The sequence below is a fragment of the Marmota monax genome, unplaced genomic scaffold (assembly GCF_021218885.2).
Source record: "Marmota monax isolate L192 unplaced genomic scaffold, Marmota_monax_Labrador192_F-V1.1 WCK01_AAM20220418_F8-fsc00010, whole genome shotgun sequence".
NCBI lineage: Eukaryota > Metazoa > Chordata > Mammalia > Rodentia > Sciuridae > Marmota > Marmota monax.
The window spans coordinates 27695154-27717442 of record NW_026692321.1 but is presented as its reverse complement, the minus strand read 5'-3'; the positions used below and the strand labels follow the sequence as shown (position 1 = coordinate 27717442).

Sequence of the window (22289 nt, the reverse complement as noted above, 5' to 3'; positions counted from 1 at the left end):
ACCAGACTTCAGATCTAGGCAGTAGGTTTGGCTGGAGTCTAAGGGAAGTCAGACGCAGAGGCAGGGTAAGCAGTTAGGAGAAGGGAGAGAGATTGCCAAGAAGCCAGATGGTAGCAGAGGAGCCTAAACAATGGGTTATCGATAACCTGTTCTTTCCCAAAATTCTCTTCACCCTTGGGGTGGCCTCTCAGCTCCAGCAGGTTCCCCTTTTTTCTGCTCAGAATTCTGAAAGAACTGTCAAGTTCAATTTGAAGTTTTTCTTTGGGTAAAGTCTCAAAGACTCAAATAACCGGTCATTTAAAATCACTTGAAAAAAAAAAAAAAACCACTCATTTTAATGAAACACACACACACACACACACACACAAAAGCAGATGTATTGTCATTTTATAGAACTATAATGCTCATCCCACAACACATACACATATATAACAAAAAGTAGAAAATATTCCTATTATCAAAATAAACTTTTAGTATTTTACATTTTTCACTTTAATCTGGTTTTAACTCTGTGTTCTTAGAGAACACTATTTTTATATTATTTAGACTTTATTATAAATGAAAAGACCAGGAAATCAACCACACTATGAGGTCTTAAAGATTAGACTTAGGCATTAATTTTGTTTTGTTTATAAGATTATTTTAACTCTACTAAATTAAAATTCTGAATAGGGGGAGAGGGATGAGAAAGTAAAAAGAACAATAATTGAACCCCTCATATTTATCAGGGCCTGTTTTTTGTTTTTAATTTTTAGACAAATTGCTTAGGCAATTTTGAGACAAATTTGCTAAACTGTCCAGGCTGGCCTCAAACTTTGTGATCCTCCTGCCTCAGCCTCAGGAGTAGCTGGGATTACAGGAATGTACCACCCTGCCCAGCTCAAGGCCTGCTTTTTATATGTATCATTTCAGTTAATATTCTGAATTGTATTAAAATATAGCCATTATTAGTATTTACCATATGCTAGGCACTATGCAAAGGGATTTACATTTCATCTCTCATATAATCTCACTGTTACTTTGTAGTGTAACTGATATTACCATATTAAAAACAAAAGAATCAAGGATGAAAAAATCTCATTTGCTCAAGGTTTCCAAATCTGGAAAATTATGTAGAGTATAAAATAAAGTTTAAGTTTGACTAATTACAAATGCTATGTCCTTTTTGGCATTAACTTTTAAAGGATATTTCCCTGAAATTCAAGAGACATTTTTGCTGTTATGACTGAGAATGTACATTGAGAGGAAGCTTCTGGGATGCCTATAATGTTGTATGCCATGATTTGAATAGTGGTTATATGGAAATGTTGAATTTGTCAGAGTTCATTGACTTTTTCTGTATATATGTTATATTCAATAAAATACTTTTAGCAATTCATAATTAACATAGAAAATGTGAAAAACAGAAAAGCACAAAGTGGGGCAGGGGAAACACCAGTAAGTTCACTACTAAAAAATGAATAATTTTAGAAGTTGATTCATTTAGGAGGAAATTTGGGGATGCATGTACTTTATTATCTTAAAGCAATTTGAGGCAAAAGAACTACAAGGGAAGTTCTCCTATTTAAAAATATTTTTTTGTTACTAAAGAGAAATATAACCATATATGAAAATTTTTGAACAAGTGAAAATTGCTTCATAAGCCCATTTCTACTATAACCACTTTTAATATTTTGGTAAATTGAATGATATTCTCATGACATAAATCATCAACATTATCTTGGGTATAAATAAATTCTTGAAAAGGAAAAAAGGTAATAAAGTTAAACCACGAATCAAAACAGTGCTTTTTGCATATATATGGTAGTCCAGGTTATCTCAGTTTAATTATGCTTCATAGTCTGTTATGAATTGAGTTGAAGGAAGAATCAGCGCACATCTCATTAGAGAAAAACAGCTAACATTTAAACCTGTAAGATTACTTAAACCCCTCAGATAAAAAAAAAAAGTGGTTATTGAATAATTGTCTCCTTGGTACTCTGGTAGATCAAATGAGAAGAGTCAACCTGTTAATTAACAAAAAATCCCTGAATTAGCAGTCAGGAAATCTAGGTGCTACTTTTGGCTCTGGCACTCAGAATCTCATTGTGGACAAGAATCAATTTCTTTGGACTTTTGTTATTTGAGTTGTAAATGAGAAAACTGGGTTGTATCTCAAAGGACACTTAACATCCAAAATAATTTATGACACAGGGAATACAGCCAGGCCCTGATCAACTTCTTATGGTAATAAAGGATGAATTCACAAAACGGAAACATTCAATAACAGAGAGGCTAGAGCTTGCCATCTTTATTTGCAACCAGTCCAGATACAATGTGTTTCCTGTTCTTTGCACAAGTATCCATGGGAAGAGGGGGAGGCCAGAGAGGACAAGGACAGGATGTCCTTCCCTTACATATCACTCATCACCCTATATTTTTACGTTTTTTCCCCCCCATGGACATCAGTTCTGATATCCCAAAAGATCATCTTATGTAACAGAGGATTACAAGTAACTTTTTAGGTTGAAGAAATAAGTGCCCAATAATTTCATTTTCAATTCTTAAGTGTTTTTCCTTCCTTTGTCCCTTCGTTGTAGTGAGTTTTTTAGTGATATAATAATATCAAGGTATTCAGAGAAGGAAAGCATTTACAAAACGTCCATTTAAAAAGAATGGACTTGGGTGTGCCTTTGGTAGATTGATAGTGTTGCTAGTATGCAAGTGAAACGTGGAAGAAACTGGGAACCTGACAAGTGAGAAAGGAGAGGTCCCAAGATACCCAAGGGAGATCTGGTCTGAAGCAGAAAGGGACTTTGTTCTTTCAGATAGTGTAGTTTTTTTGTTTTTTTTAATTGTTCTAATTAGCTATATATGACAGTAGGGAGCATTTTGACATATTGAACACAAATGGAGGATAAGTTCTCATTCCTTTGGCTGTATATGGTGCTGAGTCACACCAGTAATCATACATTTATATAGGGTAATAATGTCAGTGTAGTTTCAAGACATTGTGTGTGTGTGTGTGTGTGTGTGTATGCATGTATGTATATATAAAATCTCAATCTCTGATGATAGGAACTGTGAACTGTGTCATCTATCTTTACAGCTCCAGGGCGCGGGATATAACTGACAAATCAAAATATCTGCTCTACTGAATTGAGCAAAAATCTCGGGGAGTGGGGGATGATAGGAAAAATGAGACCGAAAAAACATATAGCCTCTGTTACTTGATATCTGAAACATTTACAGGATTTACTGCAGGAATACTACAAAGGGAAATGGACTTCAGATGAAAGAGTTTTTCGGACGAGACCTCAACAAACTAGAATTCGGAACAAGCCCCAGGAAGCCGCTGTGTTGTCTTAGGGGAGAGATGAAAATGAAAACTCATCAGGCAACAGGTTTGAGCCCCTCGGGTAAAGAAGGCAAGCGCGACCGCGACACGGAGTTGGCGAGTGGAAGGTTGTGTAGTACCGAGAAACTCGGAAGTCTGAGCTAACGAGAGGACTGAGTGCGGCCGGTTGGAGAACCAACGTCCTGCAGTTGGACAGTATAGCTTGCTTTGAGCTTTTTTTTAAAAAAAAAAAAAAAAAAAAACGATCAGGAAGCTCTAAAAGATGTGCAACTCGGGCTGATATTTTAGCGTGATAACTTCCGTGTGTGTGAGAGTGTGTACAACAGGGAGCGCCGACGGTGAACTTCCGCAGCTTCTGCCCGCGGGCGCGGGGTACAGCTCCGCCTAGCCCAGAGGTAGAGGAAACCCGCGCTGGGCGCTTCGAAGGCCCCTCGGAGGAGATGGGGCGGAGCAGAACCGCGGCCACGCCCGGTTCTGCAGGCCGCCCGCGCCGCGCCCCGCCCCGCGACTACATTTCCCAGCAGGCCCTGGGCTGCCGCGCGCCGCAGTTGACCCACTTCCCGGCCCGTCACGGGCTCGGCCGGCCCCCGCGCCCAAGCGGCTGCTCCCTGCTGACTGGGGTGTGGGCGGGGAGCGGCGGAGGGAGGAGGAGGCGCTGCTGGCTGCCGCCGTTGCCTCAGCTGCTGGGCGCCTGGGCAGCTCTCTGGGTTTCTGCTGCCGCCATGGACGAGCAGGCGGGTCCCGGCGTCTTCTTCAGCAACAATCACCCGGGCGCCGGCGGTGCTAAGGGGCTCGGGCCTCTGGCGGAGGCTGCCGCAGCCGGCGACGGGGCGGCTGCGGCGGGGGCGGCCCGAGCCCAGTACAGCCTACCGGGGATCCTGCACTTCCTGCAGCACGAATGGGCCCGTTTCGAGGTGGAGAGAGCACAGTGGGAGGTGGAGCGGGCGGAGCTGCAGGTAAAGACCCTCCCGGCCAGGCCCTCTTCATCCCGCCTCTTCGCTCCCTTCCGCCCCGCCCCGGACCCTTCTCCCCCTCCCCCAGTCCTCTCGCGTCCCCTCCCCCTTTGCTCGCGCCCATCCCACCCAGAACCTCATCCCCTTCTTCCCTTCACCTTTGGCTTTCGCTGACCCCACTTTTTCCACCCGGGTTCTCACTCCAGCTCTTGATGCGTTGTTTACCCTCCCCGCGCCTTTTCCTCTGCTGCTTCCCACTCTTAACTCCCAGTCTCATTTCAACTCTCTTGCCATGCTACATCTTAGGGCGTCCCTTTTACTTTACTAATTGGGCTGACAGTAGTTTTGAGAGACACTGAGCAAAACATGCTGTCCTGCCGTGTCCCATCCTAGGTCTGGAGACGTTATCTGCAAAAGGTATTGGTAGTTGACTTCTCTTTCTGCAAGGAAAGTGATCAAAGAAGACAGCCCAAGTTGTGTCAGTGGGGCCTTGGCTTTCAGTGAGAGACTGATGTTGGGCAATAGTGTTAGAAATATCAACTCCCTTTTTATGTATGTGAATGTCTTTTTTTCTGGCCTTTTCTTCTTTTTCACCGCTCCTGCGTTTCGTTTAGTTTCATGGATTTTGAATGAAGGACCTAGGTAATTGTGGTCCAATCATGGTTTGGAGATGGTTCCGGTTCTCAGAATCTAAAACTTGCCAAGAGTTAATTTTATGTTCCATGTTTTGTGAGCTTAACATGTATTTTTAAAGGGGCTAAAGAGGCTTCAGTATTAATTACTTGCCTTACATGATCTGCCAGATGAAATATATCCAGAGGTGAGCTATTGTGGGCCCTGAGAAAAATGAAAGTGAGTTGATACTTTACAGGCCATTCTGAGTTGGTGAGTTGGTTTTCAGTGCTGGTTCTTAAAAGTTATAAAGCACACACTTAATTTCAGGAGGAACTTAAAGAACTGTTATTGGTTGTGCCTGTTTTAGGGGCTAATCCTGTATGCTTAGGAAATTTGAGTACAGTTTTGGTTTGAAAAGTACTTGAAGTTAAAATGCTATCCAGTTTACCCCCCCTCCCCTCTTTTGTAACATGTATTTTCTTTGGCAGAGAGAGAGGGCAAAATCTGTTAAGTAGAATCATATGCTAAAACAGACTGCTTTCGTGGAGTAGAAGTGGTTCTGGAAAGACCAACAAGGCAAGATTATAGTAGACAGGGTTATCAATAAGGACCATGCTTGCTGCTAGCTCTGTGACCTTGAGGAAATCCTTTAACCTCTCTGGGCTTCACTTTCATCATTTACATTCATGACATGTTTACTGAATGCCCACCATGTGTGTCTAGGTTCTGGGATTAACAAAACTGACAGAGCTTCTGCCCTCGTGGAGTTTATGTTTTAGTCTGAAGGCAAATAATCAGCAAGTGCAGCTGTGTAGAATAATGGTTTACAGTGGTAACAGCTGTGGGGAAAAACAAGTCAGGGTACAGGAATAAAGTGTGATGGGGCAGCTGTTTTAGATGGGATCATTAGGGAAGGTCTCTATGGAGATGATGGATGAACAGGTTGAATGAATGTGAAAGTGGTCCATGGTGTCTGTGATTTCTTCTAAGTCTGTATTTCTACAGTTGTATGTTTATATTCTTTGGTGACTTTCATTTCTACTGTTATGGTGCTATAATATAGTCCATTTGAAATTTGTAAGTTTTCTCAGAATGAGTCTGATCATGTCTATATAGTACCCAACAAGTTTGAATGCTTATACATTTTTACCTTTATTAGTAATGCATTGTGTAAATGAGCTTGTGGATTTCAGGCTTCAAGAAAGAGTTAAAGGCAAGGGTTAACTTTAATGTGTGCATTTGCAGGATATGATTTTTTATATAGCTGCTTATATTTTAATTTCTGGTTTAGGAATTGTAAAATAAGTCATGCTAATTTGGTCAAAGCCAAACAAGAACTCAATACTATAAGTAGGAGTTTGGGAATTTCTAATCCATCCTGTCCTGTTCACCCTCTCCCTTATGTTTAAACTTTTTGATTTTTCAGTGTTGTCAATCTTTACTTTTTAACACAGACACACACACGCACAGTTTAAACTTCAGGTAGGTTTCTCATTCATGCTCATCATGTTAAGAACAATACATTTTTACAGTGTCTTGATTTGTGCTAAAATTAAGTTCCCATAGAGAAACTTAAAAACTCTGTCATATTTTCTGAACCTAGGTATTAAAGGGGAAGAGGGTTTGCAATAATCTGTGATCTTTGTCTCCCTTATTAGTGAAATTGGAAATTAAAAAAACATTTTTTTTTGCATCAGATCATCATTAAATTCAAATATTTCCCTTCATTTTTCTTCTTCACCATTAGAAATATTCCTAGTAAAACAATAGGAAATACAATAGTTAAATGAATTTTGATGAAATATGGATCATTTTTAATTTTTAAATTTCTTCTCATGTTATTAACACCAACAAAGATTTAAGATTCTGTCTAATTTGTCCCTTCAGGAACCTGTCAATTCTGCTCTTTCAAGTTGCCAAGGCAGAGTTTTCAAAGGCAATCCAAGGTCCCAACTACCTGGCCTGCCTCTGCCACCTTCAGATTTTGAGAGTAAGGAAACAGCTATATTGTACTGAAAACTTTTGTCATTTATTTTCCCAGGCACATTTTAATAGACTGTCTATTAACTTTTGGCAATGCTCTCCCACTCTAATAGGCTATTCATGGGAGAAAAAAAGAATAATCAAGGTATTACTGAGCTTTACATGTGTGAAAGGAATTGGAGAAGGAATACTAATAAGATTTGAGAATATTTTCTGTATGTGAGACATCGTGCTAGAAACCCCAAAGAAACATGCAGTCTAGTTAGTATAATAGAAAATAAACAATATGTAGAAGAATCAGAGTTTCTAATTTGCTAGGAAGGTTAATTTTCTTAGAATAGCATAAGAGGGAAGAATTGAAAGTGAAGGAAAGGAGAGCTGGAGGAAAATGCTTTGAGTTAAAGAGAACCCAAAGGTCAGTATTTGAAAATTTCTAACTATTAGGAAAGCAAATATATGAATCACAAAAATTAGTGGCCCTAGCTGGGAGCAGTGGCACAGTGCTCACAACCCCAGCAGCTTGGGAGGTTGAGGCAGGAGGATCACAGGTTCAAAACCAGCCTCAGCAACTTGGATCCTGTCTCAAAATAAAATGTAAAAAAGAGTCTGGGGATGTGGCCCAGTGGTTAGGTGCCCCTGGGTTTAATTCCTGGTCCTTCCCATAACCCATGCCCTAGATTTTTGGGGATTACTAGGGTTTGAACCCAGAGGTGATTTACCACTGAGCTGCATCCTCAGCATCCCTCCTTTTTTTGTTGTTGTTAATTTTTAAATTGAAACAGGGTTTCTTTAAATTGCTGAGGCTGACCTCAAACTTGTGATTCTCCTGCCTCAGCCTCCCAAGTCACTGGAATTACAGGTGTGCACCACTCACTGTTCCTGGCTTCGCCCTAGATTTTGATGATTATGTGTGGTAGAATTGGAAGAGGCTTGGATATTTACCAGAAAGTGCTAGAATTGTGTGTAGTTGGTGATAAGATTGTGTAGGGCATGTGGTGTGGAGGTTGTATGCTGGAGTATTCATGAATCTGGGTTTTGTCAGTAATAATTTATATTTTCATTCAGCAGATATTTCTTAAGTACCTACCTCATGCTGTATCCCATTTGAGGTACCAGAAAAGATACAACAATGAAGAGAGAATGAAGAGATCTTGCTCTAATCAAGTTTCAATCGGGAGCAGACAGTGATAAATACATACATAACATATTGGAAGGTGATAAATGCCCTGATGAGATAAGGAGGATGTGTAATACTTGAGAGGGGAAGAAAGTTTTTACTGATAAGATGCCATTTGAGTTAAAACCTGAAAAAGTAATAACCTGAAGTGAAGCTGTGTAGGCAGGGGAAGCAGCCAGGAGAAGGGGGAATGCTTGAAATGTTTGGGGAATAACAAAGAGGCAGATGTGGCTAGAGTAGAGAAAGTAGATGGAAGAAATAATGTCATAGAAGTACTGAGTCTTGCCTATTATACCTCAGCAAGATGGGCAGCCATTGTAATGTTCTAATCAGAGAGCAGAGGTAATGCTGTCTTTAAAAAGATCCCTTTGCCAAAATGAGAATAGATGTGGAAGGGTAGAAGAAGCAGGAAGACTAGTTAGGAGGCTGAGTTAATTCAGGCTAGAAATGAATGAGGGTGGCAGGGATATATGAATGTATTTTTTGTTATGTCATCAAAGTATAATGGATTCTGAACAGCTTTGAAGATACAACCAGCAAGATGTACTAGGCGTTGGATGTAAAGTTTGAGAAAAGGGGGAGTCAAAAATGATTGAAACATCTTTTGATGAAGTGGCTTCATAAAACTGTGGAGAAGACTTTCTAAGCATTTAAGTGGAAAAAGTAAGCACTTAAAATGACGTTTATTTTTATTATTATGATAATATATAAAATATTGTGAAAGGCACAGTGGTATAGACCTTTGTTTAATTCCATGCTCTACAATTTACTGTTGTATATCATGCCTTTAATACATATTTGCCAAAATGACCTTTCAGAGCCTTGATTTCTTGTGTGTAAAGTGAGGATAATTAATTGCCTTGTGAGACTTAAATGAGTTATTTTAAAGTATCTGGTACAGGTGTGCTACATAACACAAAATAAGTGCTGAATAAATAAATAGTAGCAAATGCACTGTGTTAAGTTTTACTCTATTTCTTTATCCCCAGAGAAAAGTATAATCTTCAGTCATTAATTCTTTCAAAGCTAGAGCATGTATGTGCCGTCCTGGGTCCATGCAGTCTAGTATTCTGGTTCTGACCCTTGCACTAATGATGATCTTGAGTATCTGCTTCAAAATAGTTATATACTTTGAAAGTACTTGCTCTCTTTAATAACCCCCAGGCATCTGCTATCTTGGAATTCATATGAGCTCTTCTGAATATAATTATCTAAAGTTTGCATTATACCTTGGATAACATTGTACACATTTACTGACCACTCTATGCAACTAATCCTCAATTTCAATTGGTCCTTTAACTTACTTCCTTTATTTTTGAAACAGGTGAACCCCATGGTGGTATGGTATAATTTTGGAGCAGGTTCATTTTTCATTCTATTCATAGCCTTGATAATTTCACAATCTTTAATTATGAGGTTTTACTCTTTTAAAACATATCTTGTTATTTGTTATTTAAGTTTTAACATTTCTCAAACCTAGCTGAAGTCTTAGAATAATGTGTGGAACTTTTAAAGTTACCTATTCCCTGGGCTCCACCCCAGACCAATCAATAATATTTATCAGATTCTTTGGAAATATGGTCCCTGGCATTACTGGGTTTTGTTGTTGTTGTTTGTTTGTTTGTTTTTTAAAGCTCCCTTATAGTTGTAATATGAAAGGATTAAGAACAAGTGCTTTAGTTATTGTTTTTTCTGTTTTTACATATACAAAACACACAGTATATATTAAAAAAATTTGGCAGTTTCAACACTTGTGTTGGTATTCCATATATGGATAGCTTTATAGAATTTGGGATATGAATTCTTTTTTTATTTCCATTGTTCTTTCTGATGATAGCTAGCATTTTATTTTTAGGCAGTAGAATATTATAATTTGAATCACCTCCCACTGACTGAAGTATATAATGACAGCATAATCTTTGAGCTGGAACTAACTTTGAAAATAACCCCTACTTTAGGTATAGGTAAAGTGAGGCCAGAGAGAGAGATTAAATGATCAAGAATGAAATAGTTTTGTATAAGCTCTGTCACTTAAGTTTCCAGATGTCTTTTTTTCTTTTTGGTATTGGGGATTGAACCTACGGGCGCTTAACCACTGAGCCACATCCCTAGCCCCGCCACCCCCTTTTTAATGTTTTATTTAGAAATAGGGCCTCACTGAGTTGCTTATGACTTTGCTAAGTTGCTGAGGCTGGTTTTGACTCCAGATCCTCCTGCTTCAGCCTCCCGAGCTGTTGAAATTACAGGTGTGTACCATCATGCCCAGATCCAGCTACTCTTTTAAAAAGTCTTTTCAGATTCTACTTCTTGTTTTTTTTTTTTTTTTTTTTTAAGAATTTCTTCTTTAGTTGTAGATGGACACAACCTTTATTTTGTTTATTTATTTTTTTATGTGGTGCTGAGGATTGAACCCAGTGCCTCATGCATGCTAGGTGAGTGCTCTACCATTGAGCCACAACCCCAGTCCCACTATCTTTCTTCTTATTGTTGATTTTATTTTATTTATTTTTTTGGTTCTGGGGTTCGAACTCAGGCCATTACACATGCTAAACACACCCCAGCCCTAATATCTCCTTCATTCCTAAAGCTTTCAGAAGTAATCAGAGCCACACTAGTGCTACTTTTTATTATTATTTTTATTTGTTCTCCTTAGTTGTATGTGACAGCAGAATGCATTTTACCTATTTTATTTAAAATATCAGACACAAATATTTTACTGTGTTTTGCCACTTTCTTATTTTACATATGAGATTTTCTTTGTCTTTAATGTTTTGTAGTTTTATTGATTTGTCAGAGCATGGATTCCTTTTTATTTCGTTTGGGACTTTATTAGGTTTCTTAAATCTTTAGGTTGGCATTTCCTTAATTTTGCCTAATTCTCGTAATTTCTTTAAATATGTCCCCGATTGCACTTTCTTCTCTTTTTGAAAAGGGCTTTAATTATATGTATATCATAGGTCCTCTTCTTTCTCTAGTCTATATTTTCCATCTTTTTATCTCTGAATTTCTTTCTTTTTTTTTTTTTCCTTTTGAGACTGGATCTCACTGAGTTGCTAATGATGGCCTCAAACTTGCAATCTTCTCTTTATTCTCCCAAGTAGCTGGGATTACTTGTGTGTGCCACCATGCATGTCATCTCTGTATTCTGGGTAATTTATTTTCATTTGTCTTCTAGTTCATTTTCTCATGTCTTAATTCTAATCCTTTTATCCAGTGAAGTTTTGGTTTTGTTGACATTCGCCTTGGTTCTTTTTTCAATCAAATCTGCTGGGTATTTTTTCTCCCCCTCCAAATAACATTCTGTTTGTAATAGATATTTTCAAAATGATCTTTTATTCTTTAAACTTAGTAGTTATTTTATAATTACTGTCTCTGTAGTTCTTACACTTGAGATATTAGAGGAGGCTTTGAATGGTCTCGTTTTCTAGTTCTTGCTCACGATGACTTAACTTATTCTTTTGTATTCCTGGTTTATTTTTGTGTTCTACTCACTGTCCTTCAGAAAGTATAAGACTAATATGAGCTCTGAGATAGAGGTGTCTTCTTCAGGAGGGTTTTGTTTTTGCTTCTTGTGGATGTCTGGAGGCATTATCAAAATTCAAAGCTACTTTAAAGTGAATTCATTGCTAAGATTTTTTTTGATCACCCAGCTGATATAAATTATGATTATAAATACATTTGAGTGTCACTACACTTATGCCATTTTTGCTTTGAGATTGCTCTTTAGTGTCTTAGCTTAGTGTGAAGTATGTTACCTCTTAGAGTCTTCTATTTTGGATTGTCTGGGTCTTTGATTTTTTTTTCCCTTGGGTCTTACATGGCTGTCCAAACTAAAGTTCAGGTTTCTTCTGATTGGCCAATACCCAAAAGGGGAAAAAATGGCTTTTATTCTATGTACTTAACTGGATTCCCATGTCTTGTCGAATTTTGACCATGTCATTCCTTGTTATCTTGTCAGCTTTGTGTTTCTTTTAAGAAGATTGTAAAAATATTTTGTACAGAATTTATAGCTGTTTTCAGTAGGAGAGTTGCTGTAGGGCACCATTACTGGAAACTGATTTTTTTGATGTTACTTTCCAAATCTAACAAATAAGAATGACTCTAGTAATTATCTTAGGAACAATACCACTGAGGGCAAGCAGTTCTTTTTTTTTTTTTTTTGGCACCCAGGGTGCTCTACCACTGAGCCAAACTCCCAGCCATTTTGAGACAGGGTCTCCCAAAGTTGCTTGGGGGCCTTGCTAAGTTGCTGAGGCTGGCCTTGAACTTTTGATCCTCCTGCCTCGGTCTCCCAAGCTTCTAGGATTTAGGTGTGTGCCACTGTGCTTCTATTTTAAGAGATGTGCAGATTTAGTTCTAAATTTTATTTCTAAGTCTACAATTCTTTGAATTCCAGTAGTAGGGGAAGCCTACATTTTTTTCTCCAAAATCTTGCCCATTTAGGCAGAATTTAAAATAAAATCCTTTATTATGAAGTTTTTGAGAGGTGTTCAAATGCCCAAATAATCTGGAAAGATTTCCCTTTGCCAGTCTGCTTGACAATCAGTGATTCTTTATGATTTATGAGTGTTGCTTATGGTATCCAGGTTTCAATTCTGGGCTAGAAATAAGATTGCCTGAGGGATCTTTGGAGTTTCTTGCCTGGGTAGCCAATTTAACAAAACAATCTATTGACCATCATTATTTGGCAGTAGAAAGTGTAGATGTTTGTGACAACTCTATCACTTCCAATTTACAGTTTTTCTAGGCCTCATTTTTACTGGTAAAATGCTGGTGATAATATATGTACCAAGAAGGGTAGTTTTAAGTTTTATAAAAAGTGAAAGTATTAAAATTTGAGGCATAGTAAGTGGTTTGATTTTGTTGATTGAGATTGAGATTTCTATGGACAGAGTGCATTAAGTTTTATTCTTTATTTAGATCATATTTTAGAAGCCAAGAACCAGGTTAAATGATCTATTTTGCTTAGTAGCTACTATATTCTCTTTGCCCTATTGAGCAGTGGTTGAAGGACAATAAACTGACTGTACTAAAGGATAGGCTAGAGATAGCAATAATAGATGATGATAATACGTAAGCATCAAGGACTGGAGGTTGTAATAGAGAAAAATTTGGAATTCAGAAAGAAACTGAGGTAAGAGAGAAATTGGAGAAGGAAATGGAATAGGGGAATAGGGGTGGGAGAAATTTGAGGCAGACAGGAGGAAGAAATCATATGTAAAAAAAAATTTTTTTTGATGGGGGTTACTGGAGATTGAACACTGAGCTATATCTCCAGACCTTTTTTATATTTAATTTTGAGATAGGGTCTCTTTAAGTCACCCTCACTGGACTCAAACTTGTGATCCTTCTGCTGCAGCCTCCTGAGTTGCTGGAATTACAGGCGTGTTCTCCTGTCCCACATCTCTTATCGATTGGAGGTTTTTCAGCTTGCTCTCAGGCTACTAGCTTAATTAAGTTTTGTGTATATATATATAAAGTCTAATATAATTTGTTTATTAACCATACATCAAATACTATGTAGTGCTTTGGTTATTAGGCTTTTCTTAGCCTTTTTTATATTCGATATGTTAGAACAGAATAATAAATGTGTCAACTGTGTGTTTGCTATAATGCAGAAAGTTATTTGAGGAAATAAGATCACTTTCTTCGGCAGACATAGTGCTGTTTACCTTTGTTATACAAGTACCCTATCTGAACAAGCTGATGGACTATTAGAAAATATTGATATGTAAGAAGGAGTATTTATTGTAATTGACTGAAAGCAGTAGGCTAAAGGAAAAAAGGTGGGGTTTTGTTTTGGAGATGAGGTGGGGAGTAAAGCAAGGGTGTAGGAGCCCCGAAATTAAGATGAGTTTTGGGAAGTATTGAAGGAGGTTGGGTGGAAGAGGTATTTTGGGTGTGGCAAATAGGTTCTTGGCATAACTGCAATAGAGAGGTTCTTCAAAAGAAAGGGGGGGGGTGTTTCATTTCTGATCACACAAGTTCCATTAGCACTCATTTGCATATGACAGAAATTGAATTCAATACCAGTATATCTACTTAGGAGAAATAAACATGTCGTCAAATTCCACAAGGGTGTTACCAATTCTACTTGATGGAAAATTACTGCTCAGTCTGGGACTTGCTCTCAATTTATACTTCCTAAATGAGAAGGTTAAGCAGTGAGCAAAGGAGCTTAAGTAATAGGCACAACCCAAACCTGCTCCTGAGGAATGTGGGTTCCTATAAAACTGAAAGGAGGGAATAGGGAGGTGCCTACAGATCTGGGTCAGCACACTTACTGAACTCGAAAGAGTAGTAGAGTCAGTCAGGGAAGATGGTATCCATGGTCCAGTAATTCAACCCAGTACTTTGTTTCCTCTTTCCTTTTTTCTTTTCCCTTCAAAAACAATAATACTTTTATTATTGAGCTCTTACCTTGTATCAAATACAGTACTTAGCACTTTACATGTATAATCCATGTTCATCTTTGTAAAACTATATATGATAGGTATTATTCATTCCCTAATTCATAGACACGGAATTTAAAGAGAAAGGATAAATAAATTTGCTGTAGAAAAAATTGAATCGGCTGAGTGCAGTGGTACATGCCTGTAATCCCAGAGACTCAGGAGGCTGAGGCAGGAGGATGGCAAATTCAAGTCCAGCCTTAGCAATTTAGCAAGGCCTTAAACAACTTAATGAGACCATTTCTCAAAATAAAAAGGGCTGGGGATGTGGCTCAGTGCTAGAGCACCCCTGGGTTTAATTCCTAGTACCAAAAGGGAGAGAGGGAAAAAAAGAAAAGAAAAGAAAAGGTTGAATCTTGAATCATGGATTTGGGCCTGGTAAGTAAAAGGAAATATTTTGGCTTTATTCATTCTCTTATGTTTCAAAGTCAGTGTACAGAGCTGGAATGTTTTCTCCTCTTGTCTGCCTGCTAAATTTCTAATCATCTTTTGAGATTCAGTTTACTTTCTCTGGAAAACCTGTCTGACTACCAGAAGCAAGAAAGCTTCATGCTTCCCTAATAGCTTAAATATGTATATAAGGTAGAAATGTTGTTATCCAACACTTTCATACTGGTGGGTGATCATTTAATCAGAAAAGATGGTTAAAGTGATACCTTGAATAATTTGTTAAAAATACATATGTATAATTTTTTTTTTCTGAAAATGAAAACAAATGATTACTTCTGTGAAAATATTTTTCACTTTTTTTTTTTTTTTTTTCTTTTTTAGAACACTGATTAGAGTTCTGTGTTGTCATTCTTGGATAACCCACAATTATAGCATATTGTTTATGATTTCTGGTTTTGGTTTCTCTTTAGTAAAGCACATTGAATGAACACTCCTAGTGTTTTTATGACCTTTCTTCCTCATAACAGTTGTTACTCCCACATGTAGTTTGACAGCATTATTTTTAGTGGGACCTCTTTACTGTCCAGTCTTTCCAAAGCATTCTTTATTTCTTTTTTTAAACATTTCTATTTTATTTTATTTTTTAGTTGTAGTTGGACACAATACCTTGATTTTATTTATTTTTATGTTGTGCTGAGGATCGAACCCAGAGCCTTGCATGTGCTAGGTGAGTGTTCCATCCCTGAGCCACAACCACAGTCCGCCCCTCCCCCCCTTTTTTTCTTTTTTGTGCTGGGGATTGAACCAAGAATTTCTGGCATACTAGCATAAAAGTTGTGGGAGGAAAACCAGTTTATATCTCCCCATTCCCACCCCCCACCCCCGCTTTTTTTTTTTTTTTTTTGAGGTGCTGGGATTGAGCCCAGGGCCTTGATATATTAGACAAGCATTCTTCTATTGAGCAAAATCCCCAGACCTCCAATTGACCCTAAGTGATCTTATACAACTCTACTGTGGAAATTGAAGTGTAAGGGTGAACTACAAAAGAATGACCTACCAGCTGTGAATATTTTATATACTCTGGGCTTTGGGCAGTGTTTTACAAAGGGACCAGAGAATGCTGGCTGATTCCTAGGATTGATTAACAGAGGGGATTAGTAGATGAGAACATGGACTGTGTTTTTGTTATACCACCTTATCTCATACTTTGTATATTTGTTTCCTCAATAGACTGAGTCATTGAAGGGCGTTTTTATTTCTCTAAGGTATAGCAGAGTGACTAGCATGTAATAGCTGCTTAATAAATAGTTCTTAATTGAATGACTCATATTAGTTTACATTGTTACTGAATACTTATTTAAAAATATGTGTTTGTATATGTATATTCTTTCTCCCAGCAAAATCTTGTTCTTAAGGGCAGGTCCTGTGTCTCAGACATCTTTGATTTTGACAGTGTTGTCATAATTGTAGTGAACGTACAATATATATTGGTATTAGGGCAGCTTTATGTCTGTCCCCTTCCTAATAACTAGTTCTTTTTGCCTTCCATTGGGAAGAGGTGAGTTCCTTTCAGGGACACCACTGGCTTCATAATTGCTGCTGGATGCCAGGTAAGCAAGTGGGACTTGAGTTTTGGTAGTTGTGAGTAAGGGTTATCTCTCTCACCCCTTTTTGTATGTTGAACTGACTGCCGGGAAATGCCTTTGGCATCATGTCCTAAAAGGTCTTTATAGTCAGCAGCCCATGCTTTCAGATTTTACACAAGTTTCTTATTCCTTCTAAATAACTAATTGAATATTTTATTCTTTGAAGATAAATCTCATTAAATAAAATATGTGGTTATGAGTACTATGCATTTACTTTAATAACTTTGTTTATATGTTACATTACACTATATGGTGATATTTAAACTTTTTTGAACTCTGTTTCTTTATCCCCCTTCCCTGGGTCCTGGGGATCAAACCCAGGGGTACTATACAATGGAGCTCATTCCCAGCCCAGTTTTAGTTTTTGAGACAGAGTCTAAAAGTTGCCAGGCTGCCCTCAAACTTGCAATCCTTCTGCCTCAGCCACCTGAGTAACTGGAATTATAGGGGTGTGCCACTATGAGCATCTGTGAATTCTGCTTCTTTAAATAGGTAATAGAAATTCTCCAGTTGACCCTAAATGATCTTATACAACTCTACTGTGGAAATTGACCAGTTTAGAATGGAAAATTTAACTTCTGATCCTGCTTCTTTTCATCAACAAAATTAAGATTTAGGGCTGGGTGTGGTTGTAATCTCAGTGATTTGGGAGGCCACTGGCAAAAGGATCACAAGTTCAAAGATAGCCTCAGCAATTTAGCAAGGCCCTAAGCAATTTAGCAAGGTCCTCTCTCAAAGTAAAAAATAAAAAGGGCCTTGCTACCTTGTAGTTTGTATTTCTCTTTCAAATTTATATAACCTTGATTAAGTTTTAGCTGAACTCTCATTTTAACATTAAGACTTTTTGGCTACTCTTATCTTTTAGTTATCGTTCTTTAAAAAAAAATATTTGTTATTTGGCACTTAAGAGTGTGTGCTGCATTATACTGTACTTGCTTCTTATAAATCTCTTTAGTTATTTTAACAAAGATTAGTTGAGCATCTTCTGCATGCATGTGGCTACTCTAAGCATTGGGGATATGGCAGTCTATAGCATAAACAAATCTTGGAGCTTTACAACTTACTCTGTAACTTAAAAAAATTACATTATATGTTCTTAACAATAATGTGATTGCACAATGTATACATACAACAAAACACGACATGGTACCCCATACATACACAGTTTTTATGTACCAGTTAAGAGCAATTTAAATAATAAAAATTTTAAAATAATGATATTTTAAAATTGAGTCCCAGTTTACAGAGGGAAAACAAATAATAACACCTTGCTGCTGACCAAAATACACTGTTAACTATAGAGAAGGAGATGATCATTCTGGAGGATGAGGAAATCTTTTGAGAGGTAGCTTTTGTCTTTCATTCGATAACAAATTAAAAATTAGCCAGTCATAATGTTGCACATCTGTAATCTCAGTAACTCAGGAGGCCAATGCAGAAAGATTCCAAGTTCAAGGTAAGTCTGGTGATTTAAGAAGACCCTGTCTTAAAAAATAAAGTATTTTAAAAAGGGATGTGATGTAGGTCAGTGACAGAGTGCTCATGCACAAGGCTCTGCATTCAATCCCCAGTACGAAAGAGAGTGAGAGTGAGGAAGAGAGAGAAATTAAAGTAGTTCTTAAAGAAAGAAAGAAAAAGAAATTAAAATTAAAGTAATTCTGTCTTGAGAGACATTAATTCAACTGTATGCCATTAATCTGTGAAAAGAATGCAAGCGGAAAACAAACATAAATCTTTAAAAAATACTCATTATCTTCAGATCATTATTGATTTCCATATACTATCTTTAGTTCCATGTAATCTCAGAATGTTAAACTCTTTCATTTTATAGAAGATGGTTGCTTAGAAAGGTTTATATAGGTTGCTTAGAAAGATTTAGTAACTCTAGTAAGGTTGCATAGATTAGAAAACAGAGTAATGATCTCTAACTCCTGCATCAGTACTTTCTGTACTAAAGAACAATGGGTATTAACAGTAATAGATGTTGAATTTTATTAATTATTATTTTTTAAATTTACTAAAACAATCTGTTGTTTTTTTCTCCTTTAACTTGCTAACAAAATAAATTGGTCCTATGGTTCTTTTTTTTTTTTTTTTTTTTGGTACGGTACTGGGGATTGAACCTAGCTGGAGGTGCTTAACTACTGAGCTACACCCCGGCCTCTTTTATTTTTTTATTTTGAGACAGGTCTCACTTAGTTGCTGAGGCTGACCTTGAATTTGTGATGCTCCTGCCTCAGCCTCTTGAGTTGCTGGAATTATAGGTGAGCCCTTGGTATTACAGGTGTGGACCATTGTGCCTAGCCCTGTGGTTGTATTCTTTTTGATATACTGCTATATATGATTTGTTAATATTTTATTTAGGATTTTTGCTTCTGATTAAATAAACTGATTATTTTTGGTAATCTTACTTTGAAGTCAGGTGCAGAGTGTTGAGTTCTCATATTTTCAGTTTATGGTACATCATCATTTTTGGTCTATACACAGCCCTTCTGTTTTTTTTTTCCTTAACATCCATTTTTATCTCAACTTTTCTCTTATATTTTTAAAAGTATATCTTTGTGAAATATTGCTGTTTTTCCTAAATGTGTGTGTTTTTTATTTGCAAAAACAAAATTGTATCATTTTCTGTAAGATCCAGCTGTGATGTTTTCTTTACGTTAAGTCCATTACTTTTAACTGGGCATTTCTTTGGCATGTTAATCAATAGTGGAATTGCTGGTTTGTTGAATATATGTAAACTTTGCCTTTAAGTGCAGCTTTCTAGAGTGGATGCTATGGTCTACATTCCCTTTAGTGAGTGAATTCCATATTGTTAATACTTGGCATAATCTAACTCTACTTCTTGATGCTTTAAATGTAAAGTTATATCTCCTACATTTTTAATTTGCATTTCTCATATTATTACTGAGTTTAAGTATGTCTTTGTAAGTTTATTAGCCCTTTAGGTTTCCTCTGTTAAATTGCTCCTCCTTATTCTTAGAATTCCATTTAAAACAAGCAATGTCCATTTATCCATTTTCTAAGATCATCTTCTATCTTTAATTACATTTTGTTGTATATATTTGCTAATTTTTCAAGTTTGTATTATAGTTTTAACAGAAAATAGTTTCATTTATTAAAACTAGATAAATCTGATACTTGTCAAGCAGGTTAAGATAAGGTCATTGGGAAAATTAATTAAAATAAGAGGTATTGTTTCATTTAATGGATTTAATTTTAAAAAGGTGTATTTTCTAGATCTGACTCTCATATTAATAAAAACATATAATTTGTAGCTACTTTAATTATTTTTGGAAATGTTAGTATTTATATGAACACTGAGATTACCAAATATCCTGAAAGCTTTTTTGGAACTCTGGTCATATTTCCTGCCTACAGAGGGTGTCCACTTTGATGGTAGAATCAGCAGCACATAGTTTACATCTCAGTCATACCCTCTTTCTCTACAGATTCTTTTCACTATATCCCTATTACCCTTTTATACATTATTTATATATGATGAAACAAGTCCTAGTTATTTTTTGTCTTTTTTGGTACCAGGGATTGAACTCAGAAGCACTCAACCACTGAGCCACATAGCCAGCCTTTTTTTGTATTTGTTTTAGAGACATAGGGTCTGAGTTGCTCAGCACGTCACCCTTGCTGAGGCTGGCTTTACTATATATTTTCAACTCTGTTAGTGTATCTGTTTTTTTTGTTTTTTTTTTTTAAGTATAATGAGTTTATGTGCAGTTATTTTAACTATTTTGTGTTTTTTGTTTGACGGTGAAGTTAATAAATATTATATTAACTTATTCTCAATGGTACATGGTAAGAGCTTGACATAAAGCTCTTAGCTTTTATTCATTTTGTATACTTATTTACATAAGTATAATTGTAATCCCTGCACTCATTTTAAATAATTATATAACCAAAACATGTTATTTTTCCTTATGTTTTGTTTGCTGTACAGTAAAATACAGAAGGTAATTCAGTGACTGTTCACATTGCTTACCTGTGGGGAGTGTGATGCGATGTAGGAGTGGATCTCTTCATTTTTTACATTATATGCTTATGTAAAGTTTGGTTATTTTTCCCCCGTTTTATGTTATAATTTAATGACTAATAGAATCTTTTAAAACAATCGAATTATACTTCACCAAACTATCTACTTTTTGAGCATTTGAATTTTTTTTGTAGGCTATTAATAAACAAACATGTCAGGGCTGGGGATATACTTCAGTTGGTGGAGTGCTTGCCTTGCATGCACAAGGCCTGGGTTTGATCCCCAGCACCACACACACACACAAAAGTCAAAATAGTATTGATTGCTACAAAAGAAATATACATTAAGGCAGTGAGGTACCTTTTCTCTCTAGTAATTAAAAAATAATAATAATAACTAACCTAATGCTGGGGAAGGTATGTTCTAGAACTTTACTTTCATACGTGTTGGTGGTATTGGCACTTGGTCAATAATATCAAGACATGAAATAGTCGTGTATTCATCTGTTAATCTCACTTGTGGTATTCTATCTCAGGAAAGTTAAGAAAAAATTGCATTAAAAGTCTATATGAATAGCTGGGTGTGGTGGTTCACACAAGCAATTACAGCTACTGGGGAGGTTGAGATGGGAGGATCACAAGTTCAAAGCTAGCCTGGACAATTTAGGAAGACCCTGTCTCAAAATTTATATAAATAAGTAAATAAATAAATAGGGTTATGCATGTAGCTCAGTGGTAGAGTGCCCTTAGGTTTAATCCCTAGTTTCTCTCTCTCTCTCTCTCTCTCTCTCTCACTCTCTTTCACACACACACACATACACACACGCACGTGCGCGCGTGCGCACACACACACACACACACAGTCTACGTGCTTGAAGAATGTTGTTGGCAAATTATTTTAGAATAGTGAAAAATTATAATCTAAATCTCAACTATAATGGAATGAATATTAACTAAGAATGCTTTTGGCTGCAGATAAGCCCTATTAATAGTGAATTAACAAGTATTTTTCTCACATTAGAAAAAAACAGGTAGTGGAGGGCTTATACAATGACACAGTGATGACATAAACTGGTTTTAGGGGCTGGAGTTATAGCTTAGGGGTCAAGCATGTGCTTAGTGTGGACAAGGCCCTGACTTTAATCCCCAGCACTAAACACACACACAAATTAAAAACTATTTTTTTCTATCCTTATCTGTGAGTCTTCATCCCCAGTGTATTATTATCCTTCTTGTTTTATTATGGTCCCAAGTTTGGTATATCCACAGATATCAAGACAACCATGAAAATCAGCAACAAAGTTTCTTTGGGTTATTTTTGGGATGGGTCTTCTTTTTTAGTGAATGATAACCTTTCCCAGAAGTGCTTTCTCCTTGTCCCCAGAGGAGGTTTTGCTGTATCTTGGGGTCACATAGTCATGTCTGGCCAAATTAGGAATCTAAAAAAGCAAGCATTTGGATTTCCAGTGTCTGTGGTGGGAAGCTGCAAGGTAGACGGAGCTTGGGGATGTGTATGTTGAATAGTGAATGGTTAAGTAAGTTATGACAAATCTACTTGAAAACCTATAATATAATCAATAAAAAATAATGGTATAAAAGAAGTTATTACATAGAAAATGTTTGCACAGAAAAAGTTATAACATTTTGCACCATAATTCTATTCATGTAGATAAATGATTGAAGGGGAAATTAGAAGGAAACAATTTAAAAGATAAAAATAGAACATGTCTTTGAATAGCTTTGCATATT

The 22289-nt window shown here is 36.8% G+C and overlaps 1 protein-coding gene across 3 annotated transcripts in view; it reads left to right on the top strand.

Annotated features, from left to right (window-relative positions):
- Positions 1 to 3950: 3950 nt before the first annotated feature.
- Positions 3951 to 22289, top strand: part of Strn (striatin) — a 124222-nt gene continuing 105883 nt past the window's right edge. The window contains exon 1 of one of the 3 annotated variants that reach the window (XM_046441636.2): positions 3951 to 4293. In XM_046441636.2, the coding sequence (XP_046297592.1) occupies positions 4060 to 4293 (234 nt within the window). In that variant the 5' untranslated portion in view covers positions 3951 to 4059. Of the gene's footprint in view, positions 4294 to 7615; positions 8729 to 22289 lie in introns of those variants that run through there. The other 2 variants (XM_046441637.2, XM_046441638.2) reach the window with 2 other exon arrangements.